The sequence below is a fragment of the Leptodactylus fuscus genome, chromosome 9, assembly GCF_031893055.1.
Source record: "Leptodactylus fuscus isolate aLepFus1 chromosome 9, aLepFus1.hap2, whole genome shotgun sequence".
Taxonomy (NCBI): domain Eukaryota; kingdom Metazoa; phylum Chordata; class Amphibia; order Anura; family Leptodactylidae; genus Leptodactylus; species Leptodactylus fuscus.
Window position 1 is genome coordinate 74,550,334 of NC_134273.1, and position 21,508 is coordinate 74,571,841.

The 21,508-nt window shown below is 43.3% G+C and overlaps 1 protein-coding gene across 1 annotated transcript in view; it reads right to left on the minus strand.

The window, feature by feature from the left end:
- The window catches only part of CFAP20DC (CFAP20 domain containing), a 197,980-nt gene that overhangs the window by 90,176 nt on the left and 86,296 nt on the right, over nucleotides 1-21,508 (minus strand). Inside the window, exon 12 of the mRNA XM_075286776.1 lies at nucleotides 12,875-13,185. Within this exon, the coding sequence (XP_075142877.1) occupies nucleotides 12,875-13,185 (311 nt within the window). The remainder of the gene's footprint in view (nucleotides 1-12,874; nucleotides 13,186-21,508) is intronic.

A 21,508-nucleotide genomic window follows, 5' to 3' on the forward strand; every position in this document is an offset into this window, starting at 1 on the left:
TGTTGTATTTTCCTTTGCCAATCGCATTGATCTGCGCGGTCTTAAAATATAAATGACAAATTAATAATGAAAAGGCGAATGTGCAATGTTTCCTGGCAGGACTAGACAGACGCAAACTTTCTTTGTTTTTTTTTGTTTTTTTCAAAGCAAATTATGATGTAAGAACGGCTGGCAACTGGGTGTATATAGAACAAGAGAGCGATAAGTGATTTATAGGACTCCCAGCTTGTCAGTGTACTGCCGAGGTAAGTGCGTATAAGTGGAATATAAACCTCTCAAGGTCTGCCAACAATATGCCCGCCTGCTGGTGTTATTTCTAAATCTGCCCTAAAGTACTTAATGTTTGGTATAATCCTTCCGCCATTGATCTATTAATCAGTGCGGCTTTGAAAAAGCTTCCCATAGAGGCCTGGACATGTGATGAGAGACCTTCGGGAACTAATAAAAATGTGCAAATGATAAGTGTTGGAACACTGTGTTATACCAAAAAAAATTGACTATGCGAATACGACCGCCTGAAGGTCTTTTTATGTTACGAGCAGCTTTTAGTCTACTGTGAAAGTTTGTATGTTTGTGTGTTTGTTCCTCGATCATGCAAAAACGGCTGAATGGATTTGGACGAAATTTGGCACATAGATAGTTTGTAACCCAGATTAACACATAGGCTACTTTTTATCCTTGTAAACGAAATGGCTTCATGACTGTTATGAATCTATGTTCACATACTAGATTAAACTGTGTATATGCATTTGCATATTATCTGATCTGCTCTAGGCAGTGTGCTGACACACTGGATGGGAAAACCCCTTTAATCCAAATTGGCAGTTTGCCAATTTTAAACATGCCGGGAAGAAGAAAATCTAATTCGTTGCAAAATTCTAAAACAGCGAGAGCTGTGAAGGAAGCCAGAAGTCACAGAGTTCTCCTCAAGCGGAGCTGAGGGAGATCATTGACAATACTCTCGTTATATGGCATCCCAGCCAGCTGCTGAGATGCTGGACCAATCACAGGCACAGCGTGAGGAACAAGTTCAGCAGCAGGACAGCTTTACAGCTGCCGAAACGCCGATGCAGCCAGATCATCGATGCCAAAAACACGCTCATTATATGGCATCCCAGCGAGCTGCTGAGATGCCGGTACAATCACAGGCACGGTGCGAGGAACCAGTTCAGCAGCAGGACAGCTTGAGAGCTGCTGAAATGCTGAAGCAGGCAAACCATCGACGGCAGAAATTTGCTGAATAAATTTGCTGGTAAATTTCTCAGCACCCCTTTTCCTGGGATCTGCCAAAAAACCTGGATCTCAGGAGCAATCTGAGCATGGAGAATGTAGACCTTAACTGCACTCAACCATCAAGAACTGCACCATTTACTCCAGGGCTGTGGACGTGGTTAGCCAAACCACCGACTACGACTACAACTCCAACTCTAACTCAACAGAACCACTACATCGCTCAGCCATGGTCAGAAGCAGAAGGAAAATCTTCTTTCAGGAAAAAAGTGAGTGATTGTGATGATAATGTAGGAGAGGAACACACCACAAAAAAAAAGGACTTCAATGTCTCCTGAGTCAGAAAAGTCATGATCTTCACATTCAGATGACACCAGAGCACAAAGAGGTAGAGATGTAGCAAAAGTTAACACGACTCATAATGCGTTAACAACACTGTGGCACAGAGTGTTCAATTGACTCCTTCAATGAGTTGTCAAAGACTTTTGTTTAAAGATGGGCAAACCTCTCTGAATATTTGCTTCATTCAATGTTTGGTTGAAGCAATCCCCCAGTTCAGCCCAAACTTGTTTGAAGTGAACTGGAAGTGAAAATATTATACTCCGTGGTCTCTTCAGACCCCAAAATATAATAGGTGGAGAACCAGGGATTTCTGTTATCTTTTTTGGACCTCCTCATGGCACCCGGCACTCTGTCTCTATATCCTCACAGTGTCCAGCACGGGGAAAAAATCAGACACATTTTCTAATACCCTAAAACCACTTTCATAGTCTATGTCCTTGTCCCTACAGTAGGGCCGTCAGAATCCTATGAGTATAAATATTTTGCTTTAAGTAACTCAGTTGTCAATAGATTTTCAATAGGAATTGGCTTGTTTGGCCAACAGCTATGTCCACCAACTCCCCTATACACATGAACACTCATCTTAGGAAGCCAACATAAGTCAAGGTTGGGGAGACAAAAGGTATCCACAACCAGACACCTTTTGTGGCACCTTATTCTTCCTTAGAACAATGTAATGGACATTTTGAAATTCCAGACCCCGATCTTCCTTTCCCCTTTACATCTGCCATTGAGAGGTAAGTCAGGACCACACATAGTGGAAGCTACTGTGTTAGTTGGATAGTCTCATTGCTGGTCACATGACACAGCTGAGGACCAGTAGGGAGCAGATAACTCACAAATACAACAAGATTATCTTCACGAAAATTCCCTTCATGTACCTCCATTAGAGAGGACCAGTAGTATCCTTCCATCTCCACACACTGTATACAGATATTTCAGTCCAGGCTTCATATTAGATTGTTTCTTGTTTGTGAGCGAAAGAACTTGACAAAAGATGATCTGACACCTCCAACCTGACTTTTAGAGTCTATTTATCTTCTAATGTGATAAGCGGCTCTCGCTTTGGTCTATCAGGGCAGTATCTAGCACAAGCAAACCTGTGCAGATATCAAAAGGTTCTTGACCGGTTCAGGTCATCGCTACAGAAGCCACGGTTTCATGCAAATGGACCAACTTTGTTCTACAAGCAGGAAATTAAGAAATGTAACCTAAATCCAGGATCATTTGCAAGCAGTAATTACATCCTTCAGATCTTTTCAGCGCTGGCTCCACAAATACGCTAACCTTTCAGACGAGATGTATGGATTATCCGCGAGGACAGGTCTGGGGGGAATTTCCATGCAATCAACTTCATTATACTGTTTAAATAAGTGAAAATTGCAGAGATGGAGGCGTGAATACGGGACTGTGAGGGATGTAATGGCATCAGGTCTCACATATACCCAATACTATGAAAGCAAATGGATTCTGCTGGACACATTTACGTTCTTGGAATGAACAATGTTTCTTCTGATAATGAATGAGCGGAGCTTTTATCATTTTAAAGTGATATCTTATATTTCCGTTCAGCAAAGGACAGACCCCAATGTGTGTAATACCATAGTCTTCCACTATCTTGTTTACATGGTCCCATGTACTACTAGATTTTCCAGTAACATAAATCACTGAGTAGTAGTAAGGCAATGGCGTTCCAAATTTACAACTCCTACTGCTCTATTTTTCCATAACTCCAACTCCCCATCCTTGACTTCCCCCTTCTTTTTCGTTTTGCCTTCCTCAGGGTGGGATTATTGGTTGGACTTGATGGACTTTATCCAACATCATCAATTATGTTAGGAAAATCACAAAAGGAGGAAGCATTGAGGGCTGCTTCTCCCAAATTCATTTAGGTTTCTAACAAATTAGTGCAAATGTATGGAAGTCGAGGAAGTCAAGGTGACCTTTGGTGAAAGTAGTAGTATGTCTTGTGCAACCTCATAAGAGATTACTTGCAACAATCCTGTGTTGAAATTCTAGTAGTTGTGCCAATATTTTGCCTGAGGTCATACATCTAATGGGTGTAAAGTAGCAGTCGCACCCAGGCCCTGGTGACTAAGGGGCTCAACTAGCATACTGGTCCCATAAAGACAATAACATTGTTACGTAAGTTTTATACGTGAGACACTGGTGCCATAGAGACTTACCCAGTAGCATAACTAGGATTGGCGGGGCCCGTAACGAACTTTTGACATGGCCCCCCCGACCGACGCCCACCGAAGACCCCGACTAACCCCCCCCACATTCCTGCACGCTCTATTATGCCCCTGCACATACTATTATGCCCCATAGTAGTCCCTACATACAGTATTATGCCCCATAGTGGCCCCTACACGCGGTATTTTATCCCATAGTAGCGCCTACACACACTATTATGCCTCACTGTGGACACCCATGAACAATTATTATACTCTGGGGTCTTTTCAGACCCCAGAGTATAATAATCGGAGACCGAGAGGGGATACCAACCTAAAAAACACTGTTATTTACCTATCTCCAGCTCCGCTGCAGTCCCCGGTGGTGTCGGCCATCTTCAATAACATCCGGGACGACACATGACCTGGGACATTACATGACCAGGACCTGCATCCTGGGTCATGTGACGTCAGGGAGTCCACCATCAGGGTCCCGGTCTCAACTGTGGTTTTTACCACATGCCATATCGCTGGTATTGCAATAGGCTAGATGGCAGGCTATAGTTATTAGGGCAGCCTGCAAAAAAATTTTAATCGTCTCCTGATGATCTTGATGAAATGCGTAGAGACGCTATAATATCTGATGTCCTAGGATATCAATCTGTCCTCACAGATACAGGCAGAATAACTAGCAGGGTCCAGAGCTGCAGGTTCTCATAAGTGTCCAGGCTCAGGCAGAGTCTCCCAGCACAGTCAATTTGAAACCCAATTGTTTGAGGAGGGGAGAGGGAGCGGTCAGAACGAGCACCTGTCAGCTTAGGTGAGCTATAGAGAGTGGTGTGAACAAGTACCTAGATTGAGGGTGAACACCCGACATACGGATTAGGTATCACAGAACACACGCCTGCATAAAAAGATTTGCCACTCAGTGAGGAATAGTGATGTTATTGCACTAGGTGGTAGAAGGAGGTACACATGAACTGTATAGACTTATTTTAAATGACTTTAATAAAAGTTAGGTTTTAATTTTTGTTGCTGTGGGGATACCCCTTTCTGGTCTTGTATGAATTACCGGTAATCCCAGATCCTTGCATAGAGACGTCAGGGAGTGTCCAGAAGTAGGCCCGAACCTGCCCGGAGCACGGAAAGGTAAGTAACATGGTTTTTTATGTTTGCTTACCTCCCCTGGACCTCCGATCATTATACTTGGGGGTCAGAAAAGACCTGAGTATAATAATGATGTTTGTGGGGCCCGGGGCGTCACTTACTGATCCCGGCCACTGCCAGGATCGGTAAGTAAATAGGACCCGTTACCGGCTGAAGTAACTCCAGCTGGTAATGGCCTACAAAGAAAAGAAAAAAAAAACACAGGGGTAGAGGCTGTCACCGGGTCCCCTAATGTCCCTGGCCCTGTGGCAGCTGCTACCCCTGCTACCCCGGTAGTTACGCCACTGGACTTACCCTTGATTGTCATAGCTTCTAATGATATAGTGATACCAATATTATAAATCACACACCTATTTTGGTCCTTTATCATGTGGTCATTTCGAGAAGTCAATAATAGCCCGTAAGGCTACACAATCGATAAGCATTGTCCAAGTCTCCTCCACGTTCACCTTTTGTTAACACTTGTCTTCTTTAAATACATATTTACACAAATTCCTTCTCCATAGACGTGCGGTTATAAATGTTAGACGAGCACCAGCGGGGTCAAAGTGTTACATTCGTTCCTTAGATTTTTCGCGAGTTGCTTTGAGGTACTTGCTTTGAATTAAAATAAAATAAATTCCTATCTGAAATGTCACGTGGAGCTGTATATAAAGAAGAAATAGTCTACGAGGCAGATCGAGAGGGATGAAAAGGCAGGAGCTAACAGAAATCCCACACAGGCAATTTCACAAAATGAAAATCCCGTGTCTCTGAGGCTTTATCTGGGAAAATATTCTTTTTAAATATGAGAATCATTTTATTCAAATTTAACTCAAATGATCTTCTTCTGCCTGGGGACCCGGAATAGCATTGTAACTGAATAATTTATATAGAACCAATTAAATGTGCCTTTAAGAGTAGACGGATAACACAAAGATCAGTCACAAAGGTAAAATATGCTTAGACAATGAGGAAATGTTAAGTAAACTAATGTGATAAGTGTTTACTATGATTGATAACGACTAGGAGGAATCAAATTACTTATATAGGGATGTAGACATGAAAACAGGCAGGAAGCAAGGAAATGGTACAACAGGCCCAACCCTAAAATGGTCTTAAGGGGGTTGTCCCAATATAGACACTTAAAGGGGTTGTATAGTGTTAGCATTCGTTTGATTGGGACTCAGCTGTTGCATGGCCATCTGACCAATGGACGTGATGTCACACCCCGAGAAGTGGAAGTGGGGTTCTTTCTGAAAGAAAGCAGCCATGGTTTCTAATCCTAGATAGTCCCTTTAATTTCTTATAAATAAGTCTGATGGGTGAGGGTTTGACCACTGGGACTCTTGTTTTTCAAAGCCGGTCATATTGCTCATCTAGGGATTAGTGTTGAGCGAGTAGTATTCGATGGAATACCTCGCCGGCATAGGAATGCGTGTAATCCGCCGAACACCAAGGAGTTAAACGCTTTGAATATTCAATGCGTTTAACCCCTTGTTGTTTGGCCACTTACACGCATTCCTACACCGGCGAGGTATTCCATCCAATACTACTCGCTCAACACTACTAGGGATTAGAGATGAGCGAACACTAAAATGTCTGAGGTTCAAAATCCGATTCGAACAGCCGCACACTGTTCGGCTGTTCGAACGGATTTCGAACCCCATTATAGTCTATGGGGGGAAATGCTCGTTTCAGGGGTACGCAAAATTCGATAAAATTATATTTACCAAGTCCACGAGTGACGGTCGGGCTGGATTCCCCTTGAAGTCTTCTCCGTGCAGCGCCCCCGCGGCGTCTTCCGGCTGGAATTCACTCTGCCTAGGCATCGGGGCCTAGGCAGAGCCGACTGCGCATGCGTGGTCGGCTCTGCCTGGCCCAACGCCTGAGCAGAGCTGACTGCGCATGCGAGGGCATGCCAGCGCATGCGCAGTCGGCTCTGCCTAGGCCGGATGCCTAGGCAGAGTGAATTCCAGCCGGAAGACGCCGCGGGGATGCTGCACGGAGAAGACTTCTAAAGGTAAGAGAAGAACCAGCGTTGACTGGCAGAAGGTATAGCATTCTGCCAATCAACGCTGGTTCTGCATCGAACCTTAAACTTCGAACAGCTAGTAGTGTTCGATCGAGTATGAGTATCTCGAATACCGTAGTATTCGATCGAACACCTACTCGATCGAACACTACTCGCTCATCTCTACTAGGGATATCTGGAGCCAACAAGGATGAGCACATCACTCCACACAGAGAACTAAATGATCCTGCAGTGTGTCTGTGTTTCTTTCCTTTTTAGTTGCTATGATTCCTAGGATTTCTCTATCTGCCATGAGCTTGTATGTGTTTCTCTCCTGTTATATACTACTGTACCATCTATGAAACTGTATCACTGAAATTTCCCCATTGTGGGACTATTAAAGGAATATCTTATCTTATCTGGAACAACAATAGAAAGAGATTTTTTGGGATAATTATACTAATTGTTCTGTTTTGTGAAAATTAAATATGTAATTATGGGAGAGCCCCTCTGGTATATTACAATATATGCAGTATATATATCGCATATACACCAGGTATGACAGTAATAAAATCCTTATAGCATATACACTCAGCATGGTATAGCTGTAAAATAACACTTCCTAGGTTTATATGACGGGTAAATATATTTCTGCAAGCGAATACAGCATATTGTGTACTGTGTTTGCTTGCAAGAGTATATAAACTCATCGAAAACACAAACTTATATGTAGAATCCCCGGTGTTATTCCGGCACATAAATAATTTACCAGCTCTAAAGAAAGTGCTGTTTGATATGTAAAAAACTGTAATTTACCTATTTCCACCAGGCAGATGGAAAAAACCCTATGGATACACAACTTCGCTCAAGAATTATCCTGCTGGTTTTTGTGTTTAGCAGGTGGATTCTGAATGGACTTATTGTATGTCTATTCCAGGTGAACTTATAAATCTTGTTAGTCTTTTCCCTGCCTCGGAAGAATCGAAGGTTTAACTTGGACTGTCCAAATGTAATAGATAGTAGCCGGCAAAATATACATTTATTGTGCATTTTAAATGGGGAGTAAAATACTGCCAGACTTCTGGAGAGAGAGAAAGGCTCCTGGGGGGAGGGAGTAAGTCACTGCCAGACTCCTGGAGAGAGAGAAAAGCTCCTGGGGGGAGGGAGTAAGTCACTGCCAGACTCCTGGAGAGAGAGAGAAAGGCTCCTGGGGGGAGGGAGTAAGTCACTGCCAGACTCCTGGAGAGAGAGAAAAGCTCCTGGGGGGAGGGAGTAAGTCACTGCCAGACTCCTGGAGAGAGAAAGGCTCCTGGGGGGAGGGATTAAGTCACTGCCAGACTCCTGGAGATAGAGAAAGGCTCCTGGGGGGAGGGAGTAAGTCACTGCCAGACTCCTGGAGAGAGAGAGAAAGGCTCCTGGGGGGAGGGAGTAAGTCACTGCCAGACTCCTGGAGAGAGAGAGAAAGGCTCCTGGGGGGGGGGGATTAAGTCACTGCCAGACTCCTGGAGATAAAGGCTCCTGGGGGGAGGGAGTAAGTCACTGCCAGACTCCTGGAGATAGAGAAAGGCTCCTGGGGGGAGGGAGTAAGTCACTGCTAGACTCCTGGAGATAGAGAAAGGCTCCTGGGGGGAGGGAGTAAGTCACTGCCAGACTCCTGGAGATAGAGAAAGGCTCCTGGGGGGAGGGAGTAAGTCACTGCCAGACTCCTGGAGATAGAGAAAGGCTCCTGGGGGGAGGGAGTAAGTCACTGCTAGACTCCTGGAGAGAGAGAGAAAGGCTCCTGGGGGGAGGGATTAAGTCACTGCCAGACTCCTGGAGAGAGAGAGAAAGGCTCCTGGGGGGAGGGAGTAAGTCACTGCCAGACTCCTGGAGATAGAGAAAGGCTCCTGGGGGGAGGGAGTAAGTCACTGCCAGACTCCTGGAGAGAGAGAAAGGCTCCTGGGGGGAGGGAGTAAGTCACTGCCAGACTCCTGGAGAGAGAGAGAAAGGCTCCTGGGGGGGGGGGGGGATTAAGTCACTGCCAGACTCCTGGAGATAAAGGCTCCTGGGGGGAGGGAGTAAGTCACTGCCAGACTCCTGGAGATAGAGAAAGGCTCCTGGGGGGAGGGAGTAAGTCACTGCTAGACTCCTGGAGAGAGAGAAAGTCTCCTGGGGGGAGGGATTAAGTCACTGCCAGACTCCTGGAGATAGAGAAAGGCTCCTGGGGGGAGGGAGTAAGTCACTGCCAGACTCCTGGAGAGAGAGAAAGGCTCCTGGGGGGAGGGAGTAAGTCACTGCCAGACTCCTGGGAAGAGAGAGAGTAACACAGTGCAAGACTCCTGGGGGAGTAAGTCACTGCTAGACTCCTGAAGAGAGAGAATAAGTCACTGCTAAACTCCTGGGGAGAGAGAGAGATAAATGCAGTGCCAGACTCCTGGAGTAAGAACATAAGTCACTGCTAGACTCCTGAGGAGAGAGAACAAGTCACTGCCAGACCCCTGGAATAAGAGAGTAAGTCACTGCTAGAATCTTGGGAAGACAGAGAAAGGCAATGACAGACTCCTGGAGAGAGATGGAGTAAGTCAAAGCCTGACTCCTATAGAGAGAGAATAAGTCACCTCCAGACTCCTGGGGTAAGAGAGTAAGTCACTGCTAGAAACCTGGGAAGACAGAGAGTAAGGAGTGACAGACTCCTGGGGAGAGAGAATAAATCACTTCCAGGAGAGAAGAATTAGGCCACTGCCAGACTCCTGGGGAGAGGGAGTAAGTCACTGCCAGACCCCTGGAGTAAGAGATTAAGACACTGCTGAATCTTGGGATGACAGAGAGTAAGGCAGTGACAGACTCCTGGGGAGAGAGAGTAAGACACTGCCAGACACCCGGGGAGAGAGAGTAAGTTGCAGCCAGACTCCTGGGGAGAGAGAGTAAGTCACTGCCAGACACCCAGGGAGAAACAGTAAGTCACTTCCAGAATCCTGGGGAGAGAGAGTAAGTTGCAGCCAGACTCCTAGGGAGGGGAAGTAAACCAGTGTAAGAATTTTGGACAGATTTAGTAAGTCACTGCCAGTCATTAGGTTGAATAGTAAGGAAAGCGACAAAAAAAAAAAAAAAAAAAAAAAGGCCCATAAGCCACATGAGACTCAAAAGCCAAACTATGGCCACCCCTTGGGACCTAGTGGAGAGGTAGCAGTCGCGTTGACCCTGATGCCTTGGGAAATTTAAAGCCTGCTCTGGCAGATAACAAGGTAGCACCATTATACATGACAGACGAAAGCAGTGGGGTTACAAATTTTACATTGCAACCTAAGAGTCTGAAAGCCTCATCTGCTATGGAATAAGGACTTCTCTGTTTCCGTCTGTGTTAGCAGGAACATGCACACGATGATGATACTTGACAAGCTTTGCATCCTCACATGTGCATTTTCTATAAATCATGTGCATGCTTAGTATTGTATCCTACTTTACCCTACTGCAGGTTACAGCATTAATTCTGTGTCCATTTCTGGTTCATCGCAGGTGAATAGGAGATAAGCCCTGAATACAATACGCTACTGAAACCCGCCTTATAATCTTCATGCGCTGCAGTAGCCTATGCTATTCAATTTATTAGAGAGAAATCAACCTTAAAATATTCAGTCATTTATTTCATCAGCCGGCCGACTGACTTAATTGGCATAGAAAGTCCTAAGTGTCTGTGGCTGTGACTGGATTCAGAAAGAAGGAATCTGGAAATCACAAAGACTTGAAGACAATGTCACGCTGCCATTCAGCTAGGAATAATACAGGAACATCAACTTCTAATGAAGTTTGCGGGAGTGCTGTCTACTGGTCTGGACGCAAGGAAATCTATCCATGAACATAATGTTTTACAGATAATATGTGAACTTAAGAATTCTGACGGGTCGTATCGATAAGGAGTGAGATTGCAAATGCACCCGGTCTTGGGGCCTATGAGGTCATATTGCCTAATATTAGGAGATACCAGGTAAACACTTGAAGGATTTGCTACTGATTTTGCACTGGATTCCAAAAGCTTCAAGTAACATCTGATATAGGACTATGACATAGAATAGGTGATGCTGTAGTCAGGGAGGGTAGTGTGTCCACCAAAGGGGGCTATCCATCTCCATAAAATAACCCAGACCACGACAATTACCCTATTACCGGGGAGTTTGTTACCAGAGGTGGCATAGCCAAATATTGAATTGAAGTCGACCTGAGCTACACAGTCCAGTCCTATTAATGTGACCAGCGCCTACTTTTGACGTCAACGTTAAATAACCAATGGCAGAAGGCACGTGTCATCAGCCATCTGGGTGCACTCATCATTGTGGAAGACACGAGGGATCAACACAAGTATACATCTATCCTTGCGGACCATGTTCACCTCTACATGCGAATTGTTTTTCTTCAGGATGATGGCATCTACCAGCAGGACAATGCGACGTGTCATAAAGCTCGCAGTGTACGTGCGTGGTTCAAGGAGCACCAGGATGAGTTTACCGTACTCCCTTGGCCAGCAAATTCCCCAGACTTGAACCCAATCGAGAATCTGTGGGTCCACCTCAATCGGGTTGTTCATGCCATGGATGCTCAACCGTGTAACCTAGCGCAGCTGGCCACGGCACTGGAGTCGGCATGGCTCAACATCCCAGTGACATCATCACAACATCCCCTCTCTTCCTGCACGTCTCGCAGCGGTCCGCTCTGCCAAAGGTGGTTATTCTGGATTTTGACAGGTTTTCATATTAATGTGACTGGATTGTGTATGAAGCATGTGTTATATTTCATTTTACAGATTGTCCAAGACTTTGATTTTGATGGCCTATCCGTAGGTTTGGTCATCCATATTGGTGTAGCAGGGGTTCAATACCCAACACCTTTTGGAGACCACTGCTTGGGGCCCTTGGAAGAACACTGCTGCTGCTTCACGGGCCATGACGCCATGTTCATCGTTCAAATAAATGAGACTGTGGTCTTCCATACCAAACACGGCCACTGTTTTATACATGGTGTTACAGCGCTCCTCTAAATTCATACACCCCAACTAGGGTTGAGCGATCGGGATTGGCTGGAAAATGATTGGAAATTGGATTTTAAAATCGATCCTGAAATCTCAAGATCGGCTCAACCCCATACCCCACCAATCTGATATTGTTGACCTAACCTACATAATGGTCATCAATGTCACAATACAAAGTAACTGTAATTGGTGATCCCAAATACCACGGGAATAGGATCATTATAACCAGGTCATTATGACCTAGCTAACCAACAGGGCAAAGTAATGTCACGTCTTCTTTATAACTATCCCCACGTGAATACAATTTCTAAAAGACTCCGCACACATTCTATCGATCACAAAAAAACATAACTGTAAGCTTTGTTAGAAAAGAACAAACCACTGAGAAATGTCGAGTAGTTTCTTGGATTGACGTATGATGGAGAAAAATGCCACATTTCTAATAGCATATCTGCGGAGATGGATCAATGAAGGCGCTCTTAGCAATACTCATCTGCGTAATACTCCCGCAATCATATCCAGGGAATGCTGAGGACTGCATAGCTAAGATCTGACATTACATAGGATATTACCAGGCACACAAAGACCGCACTTACACTCTATATTATGTATCATTGTAGTTGTCTCTTATCTGGATTACTGTAGATCTGTATTAGCAGATAACTAAGCACCCCTAGTAAGACGCTCCTGTATACCTAAGTGTTGCTATAGTGAAGGCTTTAGTGCCGTCATTCTGTGTCCTTGCTTCTGCATAATGTATTTATATATATGATAATCTACAGGATATTTATCAAAAATGAGTTTTATATCCATCAGTTATTGTCCCAGGAGAAGGACCAGAAAGTGGTTTCTACCAGACGGGACAATGTCTATATGGGACGCTTATCTCTCATAATTCTCACCTCTACACAAATACTTATTGTCCATCGAGCAAACGTCTTTTCCACCATTGAAGCCGAAACTTACCTCAATGCTGTTGTCACTTCCATAAAAATCATCTTCCATCCGAGCCCCCCGTCTGTCATGTTCCAGAACTTCTAGAGAGACTGTATCCTTGTCAGACGATGGACCCTGAAGTTTCCCATGATACAGTGAGCTAGACACCGAAGAGTGAGTGGAGATGTTGTCGGGGTCCCTGGAGGTCCTTTCTTCAAGATAGGCAGTGTCACTCGGGTTGTTATCTGACAACCGATCATATAAATTGCTGGTGTCTGTTTGATGTTGACTGTCAGACAGTTTGGATACATCTTGAAAACTGTCAGGAAAAATCCAGTCATCTAGAAAATACAATACACAAGAAGCAATGATACGTCATGGAAGACGGTGCGGAAGATGACACGTTATTAGTAAATTTACAACTAAATTTCATAACCGAATTATGCTATGTAGTAAATCTAAAAGTTACCATTGAGTTACTATCAAAACTGTAACAAGTTGTTGGCGTGAAATGTTCTTTTCTTCACCACCAATCTATCACTGGATTGTGCCCATTGACCTGTAGGTCAATTACCCCTCCTCGGACCCCAGTGTATAAATAGGCAGAGGTCCAAGAAAAACAATGGAGAGAAAAGTTCTCCTTGAAGAACTATTCTCTCCACCGATTTTATGCAAACCTCTAGATCAGGGGTGCTCACACTTTTTCTGCGTGTGAGCTACTTTATTAGCTGACCAAGGCAAAAGCTCTACTAGGGCGGGGCCGGGCATATGGGCGGGATGGGCGTGTCTGTGGGCGGGGCCGGGCCAGGCGGATCGTGAGAGCAGGAGACAGCGGCGTTCTGTGGCTGCCCAGGGATCCCTGCTGTCTGCTTCTTCACAGCGCAGGCTGAGAGTTATCTCTGGACACTGGCAGATGACTCTCAGCCTGCACTGTGAACAAGCAGGCACTGGGGATCCCTGCATCCCGCGTTCGACCCATACATCCTTTGCGATCTACCAGTAGATCGCGATCGACGTATTGGGCACCCCTGCTGTAGATCATCTAGATGTGTTAATAAGGTGCTGGCTTGTCTGGTGATCAGGACCCTCCCTGACCCTGGCTGCTCTGGCAGTCAAAGTTTAGACAAATGCTGCTTTCATCACATTAATGTTGGGTGTGACAACTGAAGTCATGTGCACAATGAGCAGCGCAGGATCAGGACCAGAAAAGAAGTGACAATAACAGAGACTGTGGTGCTCACAAAATTTTGCAAGAAGGTAGGACATTTTTATGTGATCTCAATTAGAAAAAATCTTTTCAGTACACATTTTATCTGTAAAAAAAAAAAAAAAATCTCGGAAAGGGAGTCTGTCATCAGAATCCAATATATCAACCCAGTCTGCAGATAGATAGGTTAAGGTTATTAACTCTTTAATTGAACTTGTACAAAAGACCAATGGATCCCATTTTCACATAGGCCATGAAAATCCATTTTTTGAAATACAAACCCTACTGTGGTTATTACAAGAACTCTTTGCTGCCATGTTCTTATTTAATCAATATGTTGCCATGCAGAGAAGAAAAACTTTCATCGATGGAGGAAAAGGGAATTTTATCGATATACCGGACTGACAAACTTTGAGGAAGCAATCGTAGCATACTCCAGTGCACTCCACATGCACAGTAAAATATTCATGCCATGTTCCGAGGTCTTTTTATCACGTAGATAACATAGATATGTTACAAGATGAATCCGTCAGTGCTCAAGAGCTTTCCTACCCTGAGAGTCTTTCATAATAAATTGTCCACCGGTGTTAAATATCCATTAAATAAACATGAAATAAAACTAGAAAGTCAGACGTGCTACTAGAAGGATCAGATCTTTATTCACTTTTCTCGATTCCTTTCTCTAAGACAGTTACGTTTCTTGAAGAGTAGAGATGAGCGAATAGTAAAATGTTCGAGGTTCGATATTCGTTTTGAGTAGCCCCTCAATATTCGACTACTCGAATCGAATATCGAACCCTATTATAGTCTATGGGGGGAAGATGCTCGTTTCAGGGGTAGGCAACGTTCGATCAAATTATACTTACCAAGTCCACGAGTGAGGGTCGGGCTGGATGCTCCGGGAAGTCTTCTCCGTGCAGCATCCCCGTGGCATCTTCCGGCTCTGAATTCACTCTGCCAGGCATCGGGCCTGGGCAGAGCCGACTGCGCATGTCCGCACTACAAGCGATGCCTGGCAGAGTGAATGAAGAGCCGGAAGACGCCGCAGGGAAGCTGCACGGAGAAGACTTCTAAAGGTAGGAGAAGAATCAGCGTTGATTGGACGACTGTATAGCATTTGGCCAATCAATGCTGGTTCTGTATCGAACTTTTACATTCGAACAACGAGTGGTACTCGATCGAGTACGAGTATTTAGAATACCATAGTATTCGATCAAATACCTACTCGATCGAGTACTACTCGCTCATCTCTATTAAAGAGGTTGCACAAAACCCAGGTATAATGGATACTAATGATCTATCGTGTGGTTAGGTCATCGGTAACATATTGATGGAGGTCCAACACATGGACACTGCACTTATCAGCTGATAGAAGACCTAGACAAGGTATTCTGCCATGAGAAGCTCAAGTTTGGTAGCAGAGGTGCAATTCCACTGTATACAGCTCCCATCTGGGCTGGGTTGATATACTGGGTTCTAGTGACCCAGTGTTTAAAAAATCACGACTTTCCTAACCAAAATTTTATGATAACTAGATATGTTTGCAAAATTGCTGCCTCCTGAAATTCTACTCCGGTGTACTTTAACCTTTGGCTATGTAACTGGTGAGAGTTGTAGTCTTCCCATAGATGTAAGTCACCTGCCTTGGGATCGATGCATGATGTTTTTCACCTACAAGTCATATCTGTCCATTTAACCACATCCAGCTCTCGTATTGTTCCTCGTCATTGTTAATGGACATATTAATACATTTGCTAATATGCCATCCGTCCATTTCAAACAACAAAAGCCCTCGATGCCTATTAGCCAATACGACGACGCGCGTCTTTAGAGCACAATATGTTTCTTTCGAGACCATTAACTATGACTACAATTAAAATGTATAATTATACCCCTTTTTTACATTACAAAGTACAAAGGTACAAAATCTAAACAAAAGTACTCATTGACTACCCTATAATATTTTCCACTTAGATGATTCGAAACACAGAAGAGGAAAAAAAAATAAAGACTTTGTCCCCGGTACGGCATTAGACAAACTTGCCATTTTCTCAATAATTGATGGAAAATAGTGGTCATAGCTACGGGCAATTCATTTGCATTTCATTGTCAGTTTGGGTTGTAATAATGTGTGAGAAATTCACAAGTCTGAAATGATAATTAACACCTGCCTTGCAGTAAGTCCTTTAAGGCTTCTACTACTTTGATGTAATTCGGGTTGAACACGCTTCATTTATTGTAATCGTTCGGCGATACCTTCTCGTGGACAGTGACGGAGGAATGTAAATGAACTAACTGGAGGCTCCTGTGATCGGCTCTTGTGATGCCCAAGTCTCCTGGAAACTTAAAGTTTTTAAATAGTTTCCCAAGAGGCCCATTAGCTCCGGTTTTAATTTGACTTTCAAATTTCTCGCCCTCGTGAAGAAGGCTACGCAAATAAAAAATGCATGAAGATAACTATTTCATAGAGTTCTCCTGACCATGGTTTAACCTAATGTGCTCTCCGAAGAAAATTAAGAGGAGGTATGTCATCAAGAAATGGAGAGGAACAGAACGCGTGGAAAAAGACTTCATTAGGGATAAGTTTTGGCTTTGACAGGTGACAACATATCGGGGTTAGAATCTGGATTATTTAATAGAACGTCTTTAGAGAGAGAGATTTTCGGACATTTCTTCGCAAATATTCTAAAGTTCCTATTGAGTATATGCTCCGGTGTCGAGTTCCTGTTTCCCGTGGGATCAACTGGTGGTGCAACGGAGACCTGAACCTCAAGAGTTGTAGCGAGAAGAGTTATGGGAGTAATAATCGTACAGTGTAACTTTTATTCTGGAATCAAACTACAATGAAAATTGTTGTAAATTTGATGCAACTCTTGGGGTTGGTTAAAATTTATGTTGTCTTCTTTTTGGTTTTAAAGGGATTGTGTAAAATTAAAAATAAGGGTATAGTCTCACCTGCCACCACCCCAAAACCCAACATCACCACCAAAAAAGGATATGTTAGGGTATTTTACATAAAAAATTGGTGTCCATGGGCCAACACCACCACCACCAAAAAAGGATATATTAGGATATTTTACATAAAAAATTGGTGTCCATGGGCCAACACCACCACCACCACCACCAAAAAAGCATATATTAGGGTATTTTACATAAAAAATTGGTGTCCATGGGCTGTTACTGGTATTACGAGATGGTTCCAAATATTTGAACTGGACCAATCAAATAAAACTTAATAAAAGACAATCCCTTTAATCAGAACTTGCAATAAAGTAAGGCCTCGTTCACATCAGCATTTGTATTCCATCCAGTGGAGTCCGCATGAGGACCCCCCAACCCCCAAACGGAATACCGAATGCAACTGCAAGCAGTGTGCCAGTGAAAGCACATGGACCCCATAGATTATAATGGGGTCCGTGTGCTTGCCGCCAGACTTCTGCAGGGAACATGCGGATAGGAAAATAGTTTACAATCTACTTTCCTGTCCACATGATTCATGCGGGCAGCGTGCGGCAAGCACACGGACTCCATTATAGCCTATGGGGTCTGTGTTCTTTTACTGCACACCGCTTGCAGTTTCGTTCGGTAGTCCGTTCACGGGATCCCCATGCAGACTCCCCGAACGGAATACAGAACGCAGATGTGAATGAAGGGTAAGGGAAATATAAGGATCAGTTAGATTCTGTTGATTCCACTAGAGGAGACAGGTCTGAAACTTCTCCTGGATATGGTACCTTTACAAGTTGGGGTATATTATTATTTTGGGATCGGGTCCACTAAGTCCAACTGTTCATATATTGCATAACAAAGTTATGACTCAGCAATGGAGATGAGGGAATATATTTGATTGAATACCTCCCCTGCATAGTTTTTGGTTTAAAAAGAAGCGCCAGGGAAGGTGGGAAGGGAATCTAATATTTACTGTGTGATATTCGACCGAGTACACCAATAACTATGCAAAGGGAGGTATTTGATCGAGTACTACTAAACAAATCGAACACTACTCACTCATCTCTACTCGGCAACATAAACTTCTTGAGGTTCCCGAGGACAACAATTAGGTTTTCTGTACCTTCTGGGTGTTACAATTCGTCTGCTGATGGCATTGGTATAGAATATATAATAAATGATCGAAAATTGGATTTTAAAAACGATCCTGAAATCTCAAGATTGGCTCAACCCTATTCATGTATATATCATTAATAGGGTTGAGCGATCAGGATCAGGAAAGATCGGATCCCAGTCGGTGATCGAGCAAATTTCACGATTGGGATCAGCTGGAAAGTGATCGAAAATTGGATTTTAAAATGATCCTGAAATCTCAAGATTGGCTCAACCCTAGTGAAGATGGATAATTTTGATATAGAATAAAGAACTTTTCACATTAATTAAGTTGATTCTTGATATTTTTGGTTGAAGGTCCTTTCCAAAGTGATGCAACACCGTAACTCAAAAAGTTTGGGTTAGAAAACCAATGTATGGTTAAAACGATAGAAAATATAGAACCCCTTTAATACTCGCAGCTTGACGATATGGATATCTTATGATCTAGGATGATTAGGATTGGTGGGACTCTTTGTAATCCAATGGCTTCACGTATGGATCACAGTCCGTTGCCGATTGTTCTTGTACGTTGGTATATGATCCCGTTGGTCTTTCGACAGGCATGCGATATTTAAAATGATCGGCTTGGGCTGTTTTAAGGATATAAGCAAAAGCCTAGGGCTTAACCATGTAGAACATGAAACAAACCTTCAGCACATTTTATACATAAACAGGAACCTTGATGATTTATGTGTTGCCGTACGTTCCAAAAGTGCTGCATTAAAAAGATGATGTCCATTTATCTTGTTTAAAGAAAGCTTGCTATCCGTGTAGCACAGCTGCTCTCCAATGCACGGCTCTTAATGCTTGTTGTGGTGGAGGACTAATGACTGGGCTCACACAAATAGGTTTGTCATGTTCCATTTCTTTTAGGAAAGGAATGTGGAGAGCTTACTAGGCAGATGCATTACATGGAGGTACGGCTATCGACAATCAAGCTTGGGGGATTGATGAATGGATCACGTAGTTCATTAGATGCTACACTCTTAAAGGCCAAACAATCCTTCTCCAGATTCCATTTTATGAACTGAGCCAATATTCACGAGACGGCCGTCTGGCAATTCTCTACATACAATTGATTTCACTGAGCTTGATGTATTACTAGACTAGGACTAGGTTTGTGTCCTGGAGGTTAACTTTTTGGAAAAAAAAACATCAAGATCCTTGGGATCTCCTGAAGATGTTTGAGGCTTATTTTAAAGCAAAAATCAATATAAGATGAAATTCTTCACTAGTTGTTGGTCAGCAATGACTATCAACCAAGAAAAGCTTTTACAGGAGGCTGATACATTTTTTAAGGTTTAATTTTCATAATGATAAGTTTTTGTTGGTCAAGGAACTATGATGAGTAGGAATGTAATGGCACTGCATCGGCTAAAGCTATAGGGAACGTACTGTATATCATAAATAGGGTTGAGCGATAGGGATCGGGAAAGATCGGATCCCGATCGGCGATCGAGCAAATTTCATGATTTGGGATCGGCTGGAAAATGATCGAAAATCGGATTTTAAAAACGATCCTGAAATCTCAAGATTGGCTCAACCCTAGTGAAGAAGGATAATTTTGTACTATGATTATCATTTTGTACAAATGTCCATGGTTGCTGCCCATAGAGGCCTATGGAGGAGGAGGGGGGGTGAGAAACAGTGATCAGAGTAAGAGGGGTTAAGGTACACAGCTTATACTCCTCTGTGCTGCTGTACAACGTCCTCCATGCTGCTGCTTCAGATTATGCACTACAGGAAGACAGGAGACTCTGTATATGCAGTGTATGGCAGAAACTAGTCTCTTACTCCCCCCTTCCCTCTCCATAGACTTCTAAGGGCAGTTTTATGAGTATGCAATGACTGCAAAAAGTTGATTGGGCAGTAGAAACCTGATCATTAGAAAAATAGACATTTTTCTTAAAGGGGAAATACTACAAAGTGGTACTGTACACATAGCAGTGGATTCATCAAGATGCTGGTGTTAATGATAACTGTGACCGTAAAGGATTTGCCCAACTTATGACAAGGCTCAAGCCTCCTCATGAACCAGGGCCATCGTCCACCAGAATGTCAGCCTTGGCCCATGGCTGGTGTAGATTTTTGCATTCAATTATGCCAGAAAAATGGTGTAACAAATAAAGATTGTGGCTTGGATAATGTGCCACATGCAAAAACCACATGCAACTATTTTTTTTATCCCCCAAACATTAGTACAGATGATTATTTAATGTGCTCTACAATATTGTTCTACTGGAGAAACCTAATGGCTAAAAGGTGGTGGTATAACTATAACAGTAGTATAGGAAAGTGACGCCATTGATTCAGATAGGGAAGTGGGTACATAAATGGCGACTTCACACTGCAACTGCATGAAAGATATAGAGACCTGGTGGATTTGTAAGTATGCGAGGATTTGGCCCCGCACGGATCAGCTTGGAGCCAGAAGCAGTTGGCTTTGTGTCCTGTCTAGTGCCCAGGTACTGTCACTGCAACTCTCATAGACTTCATGGGCATTGGAATGACTGTGCGGGGCCATCTATTGGCTCCGGACCAATCAACTATGTATATGTATCCTAAGGCTAGCCCATATCGATTCCTGGCCAAGCCCTTTAACACTCTTTTATTGTTATTTGCTGATCTTTCTCTTCTATATAAAGGTGCATGCTCACGTAGCAATAGCCACATGTGGTCAAAATCCAACCCAAAAGATGACTATCTAGTGAAAGGAACTGGAAAGTTGTTTTAATGGACAAAGTCATCTCTGCTACATTTGTAAACTTTGCCTCGCCCCTTCAGCTGTTGCCTATTTATTGCCCGTGCGTGTTACTGCAATAAAGTGCCAGTGTTTAGCACAGCATAGAGAGCAGATGAGGATTGCTGCAAGACAATAGCAGAACAATCATCCTAATGTATTCCATTTTCTATAGTTATTAATCTTCATTAGCAAGCTCCGTCCTGATTGGTTCCTTTTATAGAGACCGGTAAAATATTAATCTTGTTAATGACTATTGCAAATCAGATCATCGTAGAATAATAAAAATAACGTCGACGTAACAAGTTCTGCTTTATGTCTCTGATATATGGAAACAATATGCCCCCAGCTGCGTTCCAATGTGTTCTCTTCTGCCTTTGAAAAATATGAAAGCTATAAAACTAAATAATTAAGATGAATTTTCTTGAAGTTGTCATGAAAGAGCTGCATTGTTCTAAGACACCCTTATTGTGTACACTTGTTTGTTGTCTGTTCAGCCTGATGAAGGGTTAACCTGAGATGTCTTGGCGGGCGACTCTTCTATTCTTACCCATGATTGGTCTCCAGAGCTCTTGTGTATATTTTTCTTATTAGGCATTGTATGATGTGTATT